The sequence below is a fragment of the Spermophilus citellus genome, assembly GCF_964194105.1.
Source record: "Spermophilus citellus genome assembly, chromosome: 8".
Taxonomy (NCBI): domain Eukaryota; kingdom Metazoa; phylum Chordata; class Mammalia; order Rodentia; family Sciuridae; genus Spermophilus; species Spermophilus citellus.
The window spans coordinates 2461769-2471042 of NC_138189.1; the positions used below are offsets into that span (position 1 = coordinate 2461769).

A 9274-nucleotide genomic window follows, 5' to 3' on the forward strand; every position below is an offset into this window, starting at 1 on the left:
TGAATTGGTAAAGGGGTGGTTTTCTTCATCTGCAATCCAGAGAATGTTAATACTCTTATTTTGGGGGGTACTGGGGATTGAACTCACTAAGCCAAATCCCTAGCCCTTTTTATTTTCAAGCAGGGTCTCACTAAGTTGCTTAGGACCTCATTAAATTGCTGAGGCTGTCCTCAAACTGGAGATCCTCCTGCCTCAGTCCCCCAGGTGGCTGGGATCACAAGTGTATGACACTCTCTTACGGTGCACGTGTGGTGAAATGTCGTTGCTTTCACTTTCCAGGTGTCTGCCCCTTCCAGGTCTGTAGCAAACAGCCCCACACTCCAGGTTCCCCCTTCTGAGAAGCACCCATTCAGAATATCTCAGATTAGGAGTCTTAGCTCTTAGGGTCACAGCTCTTCAGCTAGTGAGGACCTCAAAGGGCACTTGCTTCTGTGGATTATATCAGTATTCACAGGGTTGGCAATACAAGCTTTATGAAGTAGTTGTTTAGTCCACTTTAAACAATTTTTATAAGGAATAATTTTTGAAAAGTAGTGAGTGGCTTTATTTTACATGTTTGCAAAAGTCTAGTTTATTAGAAAATAGAACCTCTAGAAAGTTCCACCGCGCACTGAGAGAGATGAGGGTGAGGTTGGTATGATCATGGGAATGGTTTTGCCTCTCAAGCCCCTAGAAAGGCTCGGGTTTCTGCGCATCCTCATGGCCCCTTGTGAACGCTGGTCTAGATGAGTTACTGACTCCAGCCTGCCTTTGGCACCTGGCTGAGACCTAGGTATGGTGTGAGAGCTGATTTTGGAGACAGGAATGCTTGGGAGACAAGAGAGTGGTTGCCAAAACTCTTGTTTTTGAAACAACTGATCCCCCCTTTTTCTCTTCCTGAAGGTTTTGAGGGCTATAGGGAGGGTATGGGGTGAGTGTCCCTCACAGGTGTGACCTTAGCTTGCCTCCACCTGTGATGTGTGTCTGGTCCACATACACAGGTTGTATCTGTGTGTGGTGTGTTTATTGTGTGGTGTGTGTAGCAGAGGCATTTTTAACAAACAAGACACTCAGGGAGAGGTTTTCATCCTGTGCTTTAGGTCTCCAGGTTCGCACTGAGTTCTTTTTCCAGTCAGGGCCCCTGTGGAATGCCTGTATTTTATTCTCCCATGGATGTTAGGGTGTGCCTCACCCCCGGCAGCCTTTGGCCTGAGTTGCTCCCATTGCTCCTAGTGTAACTCTCCCCTGCTGTCTCACTGTCTCCAGCTTCTCGTGGTCTCTGACTTGTTCACTGAGCGCAACCAATTTGAGATGATGTATCTGACGCTGATGGAACTGCGGAGGGTGCACCCTTCCGAAGATGAGATTCTCCTCCAGTACCTAGTGCCTGCCACCTGCAAGGCGGCTGCTGTCCTGGGAATGGTGAGTCAAGCTGGCATAGAGGCTCCCTGTGTGGAGGCCCCTCGGGCCTGCTCTGCATTGGGGCTGGTGTTGGCCAGACGTACTGAGTGTGGCCACATCCCTCATATGCCTGACCCAGGCTGCACTCCTCTCACATGTGAGCTGTGGCTGTGGCCAACTAGAGAGGCCTCAGTTCCTGTCAGTGCTATCCCATAGGGCACCGTGGCATGCATTGTGGCTGAGTGCAGTTTTGGACTCCTGTACACCTTGGTTCTGTCATTGCAATAGACTGTCCGCACAAAGCCACAAGTCTGTGATGGCACAGGGACAGCACAGAGGGGGGACATGACTGGCTTCTCCAGTCTGCCTGCAGCCTGGCAGCCCCACTACTTTTCCATGTGATCTGGATCCCCTGTGCTTTTCAGCTGACGCAGTCTCCCCCTTGGGGACCTGTTGTCACCCTAACCATTAATGCCACTCCCAGAGTCTGGATCCTAGAGTCTATTCTTAGCTTTGGGCTGTCTTAGCCCATTTGTGTTGTCACAGAATACCTTAGGCTAGGTAATTTGTAAACAACAGAAATTGATTGCTCGTAGTCTGGAGTTGGGAAGTCCAAGATGAACACGCTGGCAGCGTGGTGCCTGGGGAGGGCTGTTCTCTGCTTGGCAGCAGGCACCTTCTTGCTTGTCCTCATGTGGAAGGGCAGACAACTCCCTGGGACTTCCTTGATAAGGACATTATCCTGATCACTGGAGCAGAGCCCCCATGACAAGTTCCTCATTCTGCGGCCAGTTTATCAGAATCCCGCCAGTGTCGTGTGACTCCCTGCCCCATGTGCCGTTACCATGTGATCCTCACTGTCCAGACCTCTAGTGCACACATGCAGGCGATTGCCTACAGACCCGTCCCTTGTTAGAGCACAATGCAGAGTGTCAGCACTGCCATTACAGGGACGGATCCTGACTGTTGAAGCAGGTGTGTATTTGCTCTTTTTGTCATTTAGCATTATCCTGTAATTGTGATGTTTCTTATTCACTCTCTGGTAGCAATAGAAACTCATTTATTCAGTGGACACAAGAGTGGCCGCCATATACCAGGCACTCAAGACCCCTGGCAGGAGTACTGAGGAGGAATCTGCCAGGACTCATCCCCCACATGCCTTGAGCTCTGCTCCAGTGCCACATCCAGTCCTGTCCAACCTGATAAAGGCACAGGACACACAGCACATTGTGGAGTCCACTCTCACCCTCCCCAACTGTGCCCCTGTAGAATCTGCCATAACTGAGCACAGAGGCTAGAGCAAGGAACAGTCTATCATAGGTAACCTTCGCCTGGGTCCTGGTGCCATGGTGCCATGCAGGGAGCAGGAACAGTGAGCACCTGGGTCCCCTTGAGTGAACGTGACTCTTCAGGGCAAGTGCCCTGTGGGTGCTGCTGGCTCGTGGGAGGTCCTTTCCCCCTGTGGAGCTCAGCTGCTGGGGTTTGGCCTTCATCCCAGCTGTGGCTTTGTGCTCAGGCCCAGATCCCCAGCCAGTTTAAATCAGATACATCAAGTGAGTAATGATTTCCAAAACAGACCCCAGGGCAGATGGCACATGGCCCCAGTTCCCCCTTCTATGCACGCAAATGTTCCTCTGAGATTGAATGTGGCCGCCTGCTGTGTTGCTGCAGACCGCACTGCGCCCAATGCACTGTTTTCTTTGCCTGCTCTTGTCAGAGCTGCAGCCCTTAGCAGAAGTGGGACTGCTGGCCTGGGTGGGAGCAATCCTCAGGAAGGTGCCACACAGTCCCAGGGGTGTGGGTGGGGACGAAAAGGAAGTGAGTGGCAGAGTGTCACCTTCCTTCAGACTGAGACCACCAGGTATAGACTTCCCCAGAGAGTGGATGGCCAGACGCCTCTTGTTGCTATTGGTCCAGTGGAGGCCCTGAACCTGCCTCTCCTGAGGCACTGCCATTCACACGTGTCCCCACCTGCACGCCTCTTCCTGTGGAGTCCTCTCTGCTGTTACTGGAGTTCCTGGTGGAGGGTGTACTGTCTAGCTGTAGAAAATACTCAGTGGAATTGATGCCATTCCGGCCAAGTTAGCATAGGGTCCCAAGGCTACCCTTAGATTCATTCTAGAAGATGTCAGAGCTAAGATTTATTACAGTGAAAAACTGAAAGAAAAATCAGCAGCGGGAGAAGGCACGTTTCCAGAGTCCCCTCCTGGTGGAGGCTGGGGACATGCTTGACTCCCCAGCAAGGAGCTATGATGGCAGATGTGTAAGTGCCAACCAGGGAGCCCAAGAGAGACTCAGTGTCCAGGGCGTTCACTGGGGCTGGTCCCCTGGGCACCTCGGAGGGTCCGGGCCAAACCTCCAGACTCCCAGAAGAGGGTAGCCAAACCTCACTGTCTGCATCAACCTTACCATCTCCACAGACTGTTGGGCACAGGGGCCGCCCCTGCACGCAGCCTGTTCTCAGTGAGTCTTGGCCACTCTAAGAATTGTGCTGCATGCTGGACTCCACCGTAGCATGGGGACAGCCCCCTCTTGGCTGGGGAAGTGGGCCACTGAGATAGGAGCCTTGAGGTGTCCTGGGCAGCTTGTGTCTGTGCTTGTGCCCAGGACAAGGCTGTGGCAGAGCCAGTCAGCCGCCTGCTGGAGGGCACACTCAGGAGCAGCCACCTGCCCAGCCAGATTGGAGCCCTCCACGGAGTCCTCTATGTACTGGAGTGCGATCTTCTGGACGACACAGCCAAGCAGCTCGTCCCGTTTGTTAGCGACTACCTCCTGTCTAACCTCCGAGGAGCAGCCCAGTGAGTGGGGCTGGCTGGGCACAGTTTGGGAACAGGAAAGAGCCTTGTTCTGCCTCTTGGAGGGCATGCCCAGCCCCTGGCCAGATGGGCAGAGAACTGGGTGGGTGCACTTTTCTGGGGACAGTGTCTGAGATCACTGATACAAGAATAGGAATGTCTGCCAAAAACTTGTGTGGATGCCCACAATTAGATGGCATGTCCTGCCTCTGCTGCCTTTGCCCCAGCACTTGCCACACTCTTTGGTGCAGTCATCTGTTACTCCTCGGCAAGGACAGCAGTCTCATCCTCTGCCAGACTTGGCACCCTGATTGCAGCTCCCCCAGGTGGTCACCCTTTGTGGCTCTGACCTCAAACTCATGTTCCCTTAGCTTTACGTAGAGTTCAGCACAGATATGTTGCAGGACCCCATAGAAGATAGTCCAGGCATGGCGCAGCACACCGGTGGTCACAGCAACTTGGGAGGCTGAGGCAGGAGGATCACAGGTTCCAAGCCAGTCTGGGAAATTTGTTGAAATCAAGTCTCACAAATGGCTGGGGGGATGTAGCTCAGTGGTAATGCACCCCTGTGTTCAGTCCCCAACCAAGAAAAGAAGAGAAAGAGGAGTTCATCAGAAACGTGTCCTGTAAGCCCTGGGGAGGTCTAGGGCAGAGTGGGTGCCTGCCCAGGGAGCTGTCTTCAGCACCTACCTCAAGGAGTGGGTTGGGTTTCATCAGGCCTAGACTCGGGATTGAGGGCAAGAGTGAGGAGCTGAGAAGAGGGCTGACAGGAAAACCAACTGTCCTCTTTGACCAGAGTGCAGATTGGACAAGAGGATCAAGGGTGGAGTTAAATATGAGGTTTGGAATGCACAGTGAGGGTCTTAGACCCAATAGGTATGATGCCACGAGGGTGCAAAATTCAGACAGTGTAGAAGTGTGTGGGCAGGGACACACTGGGGCCTGGCAGGGCAGAGACCACCTCCTTCAGGCCAGAGGTGGTGCAGGCCTGTAGGGGGCCCTAGCTGCCCATTGTCCTCTTGATCGCAGAGCCTGGCATCACAGGAATGCAGTCTGTACTGAGAGTTGCCAGGGCACAGAGGAGTGAGGGGCACAGGAGCTGCAGTGTCTAGGCAGAGATGGTGAGCACTCCTGGCTTCAGTTCCTTGAGCAGAAGGGGGAGTCCTGGGCAAAGTAGTAGAGGCAGGGCCTCCTAGTGACCGATAGGAGCATGCCGTGGGCCCCCTGAGTGTGGGTGATGGTGCAACGGCTCCCTCATTCAGTGACCACTTGTCCAGTCACAGGCCAGGGACCCCTGGGAGAGCCCGTGAGTCAGTATTATGAGGTGGTGTGTGCCTCACAGGGAGAGCACTGCACCCTCAAGAGCAGGTGGGACTACCTGGTGTGAGGGGTTCTGCAGGCCTCGCTGGGGCAGGCAGCACAGAGTGGCTTGTAGGACAGAGGGCTCTGTGTGCCGCCCTGGAGACGGCCCAAGTGCAGAGGCCTGGAGGGGCAAGTGTGGCCTGTGGCTTTGTGCTCACAGAAGGGCTGACTGTTCTAGCTGCGGGTAAAGCAGGCTGCTTGTGGCTAAACTTGGCCATCGGCTCCCTTTCCAGCTGCGTGAATGTGCACAGCCAGCAGCACGTGTTGGTGATGTGTGCCACTGCATTCTACCTGATGGAGAACTATCCTCTGGACGTGGGGCCGGAGTTTTCAGCATCAGTGATACAGGTGAGCAGGCCTCAGCTATGCTCCTGGACGCGGGAAGGTCGGTGTCGATCAGGGGGTGGTGGTGGGGTGGGGGGAGTGCTTGAGCCTTTCCTCTCGTGCAGATGTGTGGGGTGATGCTGTCTGGCAGCGAGGAGGCCACCCCTTCCACTATCTACCACTGTGCCCTCCGAGGACTGGAGCGCCTCCTGCTCTCTGAGCAGCTCTCCCGGTTGGATGCAGAATCCCTGGTCAAGCTGAGTGTGGACAGAGTGAACGTTCACAGCCCACATCGGGCCATGGCGGCCCTGGGCCTGATGCTCACCTGCATGTACACAGGTGAGCGGTCTTGGATTGTAGACTTGCCCAGGGCCACTGTGCTCAGCGATACGGGAGAGAGGAATGTGCTCACTTGAGGGACACAGGCCCAGGCCCCTGGTATGCAGCACCTTTGGTGTTGTCCTGAGCCATCCCCTCACTTGCCAGAAAGATTCAGAACCCTCTGTCCCTCGTCCCTTGGCTGAGGATTGGGGGTGTCCTTGCTACCCCTGATGATCTGTGGAACTCCGGCACACTGGGAAGTGTCTGTGCAGCCTTGGGGTTTCACTTGCATGACCTTCCACTGCGCGCTTTTGTTTCAGGAAAGGAGAAAGCCAGCCCTGGTAGAGCCTCTGACCCAAACCCTGTGGCCCCCGACAGCGAGTCTGTGATCGTGGCTATGGAGCGGGTGTCTGTTCTTTTTGATAGGTAAGAGGTGCAGCCCACCTGGCAGCCTTGAACTGCCCTGGAGCCAGAGCCAGAAGGAGTTGCCTGGTGCCTGCATATTTGCTCCACCTCTTGGCGCCTTTGCCATGGTCCCACCAATTTCCTTGCCCCACCCTGATCCTGCTTGGGCTCTCCTGTTGAGAGGCCATCCTTGGACTCAGCACTGTGGTGCTAACCGCCACGTTTGTCCCTTTTTCCTGGAGGCTTCAAGGACGTCACCTACAGTCCTGGGCTGTGGCCTGGGCACTTAAATGGTCAGATGCTGGGAGGCTGGGCATGCAGCAATTAAAATGCCCTAATCCTGCTGCCCTTCATGAGAGAGGAGCCAGGTGGTAGCAGGGTCCTTCTTGCCCTCAAGGGCCATGGGAGGGATCCCATGGCACCCAGAAGCAGTGTCGGAGACAGCACTAGGAAGAGTAAAGCAGAACTAACAAGCATCTTGAAAAGCTGTGAGGGGTGTGACCTTCCCGCCCCACACCTGGAGTGCACTTTTATTCAGTGCTAACTTGACTCACAAGCCCTGGAGAGCAGGTGCGGCCTTATTGGGCTTTCTCTCAAGAACAATGCCCTACTTCTCCCCTCAGATCTCTCGGTCCAGGTAAAACTGTTACCACACTCGGCCTGTGGTCACTGCTCATTCTAGCAGTGGGAAGCCGTTGGACTTTACCGCGAGCACTCTCTTTGAGGAACCTTGTGTGTCCTCCCAGCATGTTAAATTTCCATGTTGAATTTTGGAATGAGCTTTGCAGCACCGCATGTTCATAGAGTACCACCACAGCCAGGCTCAGGGGCAACTGGGGACAAGCAGGTGCACAGCCAAGCCCCTGTCCTCAAGGAACTTACAGTCTATTGCCAAGGAAGTAATTGCTCCAGTGAGCATTAACCCAAGAATTCAGCTGGCCACTGTCCAGCAGCCAAAATGGGAGGTACTGGTTGAAGTGACAGAGTAGGACTCCTGGTCAGTGCCTGTGCTTCATAGCCATGGACACAGTTGTGTGTGCACTGGTAGGGTCATCACAGATGCTGGCTGTCAGCACTGAGAAGGGTGCTGCAGTGGGCAGGCTCTCGGCTCTGTTGAGAGGGCGATCGACAAGAGAACTGTTGGGGTACAGATTGGGAAAGAAGAAAAGCATTCCTGGTTCAGGGCAACAGGATCTGTCATAGACCATTTTGACGTAGAGAATTCCCCTCCGTAATGTTGCCACCCCGCCACCCTTTACCTGATAGTCACTCCCCTCTGCAAAGTCCACTCTGTGTACTTGGAAGCCCTGAGCCTATACCCAGTGGCAGTCATCTTCCCCATCCCTGTGAGGAGGACAAGGGACAGCCAGGGTTTGGCCTTTCTGCTTTCAGAATTCATACTCAGGTTTAGCCTGGGCCCCAGTTGGAGTGTCCCTTTTAATCAGGGGCCCTGGTTCCATGTTGGCTCTGCCAAGGCGGGTTTGGGGTTTAGGGATCAGGCTGAGTCTCTGGCCCACCCCTTTCTCCAGGATCAGGAAGGGCTTTCCCTGTGAAGCCAGGGTGGTGGCCAGGATCCTGCCTCAGTTCCTGGATGACTTCTTCCCACCCCAGGATGTCATGAACAAAGTCATTGGAGAGTTTCTGTCCAACCAGCAGCCATACCCACAGTTCATGGCCACTGTGGTCTACAAGGTGAGCTGTCTGTGGGACAGGGAGGGGGCAGGGAGTCAGCCCGACTTCCAGTGGATTTGCCAGGAGGGCCAGGTTCCTCCCCTAAAGATGACCCTGCGGGGACAATGCACGCTCCCCACCCCACCCCGCCCCGCCCCGCCCCCAGGCCCTTCCCTGTGCTCAGGTGTCTCGCTCCTTCCCAGGTATTTCAGACTCTGCACAGTGCTGGGCAGTCATCCATGGTCCGGGACTGGGTCATGCTGTCCCTGTCCAACTTCACGCAGAGGACCCCAGTCGCCATGGCCATGTGGAGCCTCTCCTGCTTCTTTGTCAGTGCGTCCACCAGCCCGTGGGTTTCGGCAATGTATCCTTCCCTGGACCTCATGGCTGGGTTCCTGCCTGCTTCCAGGCCTTGCCTGTCCCAGGGCACCTGGGTTCAGTTTTGTTGAAAGCTTAGAAACTTCTTCACCTTCACAGAGCCCCACAGATGTCGAGGAGAATGTAAAACATTGACAGGGACACAGAACAGAAGGCCAGGCATTTTCGAGCCAACCAAGGCTGCCCAGAGGGGCTGGTGTGTGGCAGAAGTATTATGGCCAGTGGAGGGGAAAAAGGGGAGGCAGGGCAGCCTGGGAGTGCTGGGCTTTTCCTGTGCTGCTTCTCATTAGCTCTCATTGTGTGATGGCCCTCCTAGGGAGAGGCATAAGTAAAGATCCAGCCCCCATCCCCTGACCCATCCTGCAGTGCTGGTGGCCAGGAGCTCCTCCTTAGGCAGCCCTCCCCCAGACAGACCACAGGAGCCTCTGACCAGCACAGCCTCACCCGGCGTGCCTGGGAGGGTCGGCCAGGCAGAGGCCCTCCCTGCCCTGAGCAGGGTACGCGGGAGCACCAGCCACCAGCCAGTGCTGCCCAGGTGGCCTGGCCAGGTAAGTGCCGTGGCACAGAGCGCTAGGAGCGAGCATCTGCCTGCAGGGCTCCCACCTCCTGGGCCAGCTCTGCCCACGCCCCTGCCCTGC

The 9274-nt window shown here is 55.3% G+C and overlaps 1 protein-coding gene across 1 annotated transcript in view; it reads left to right on the forward strand.

Moving 5' to 3' along the window:
- HTT (huntingtin) overlaps positions 1 to 9274 on the forward strand; it is a 145896-nt gene that overhangs the window by 132667 nt on the left and 3955 nt on the right. Inside the window, exons 60-66 of the mRNA XM_081304714.1 lie at positions 1246 to 1401; positions 3988 to 4178; positions 5771 to 5885; positions 5987 to 6200; positions 6503 to 6608; positions 8117 to 8279; positions 8462 to 8622. Of these exons, the coding sequence (XP_081160840.1) occupies positions 1246 to 1401; positions 3988 to 4178; positions 5771 to 5885; positions 5987 to 6200; positions 6503 to 6608; positions 8117 to 8279; positions 8462 to 8622 (1106 nt within the window). The remainder of the gene's footprint in view (positions 1 to 1245; positions 1402 to 3987; positions 4179 to 5770; positions 5886 to 5986; positions 6201 to 6502; positions 6609 to 8116; positions 8280 to 8461; positions 8623 to 9274) is intronic.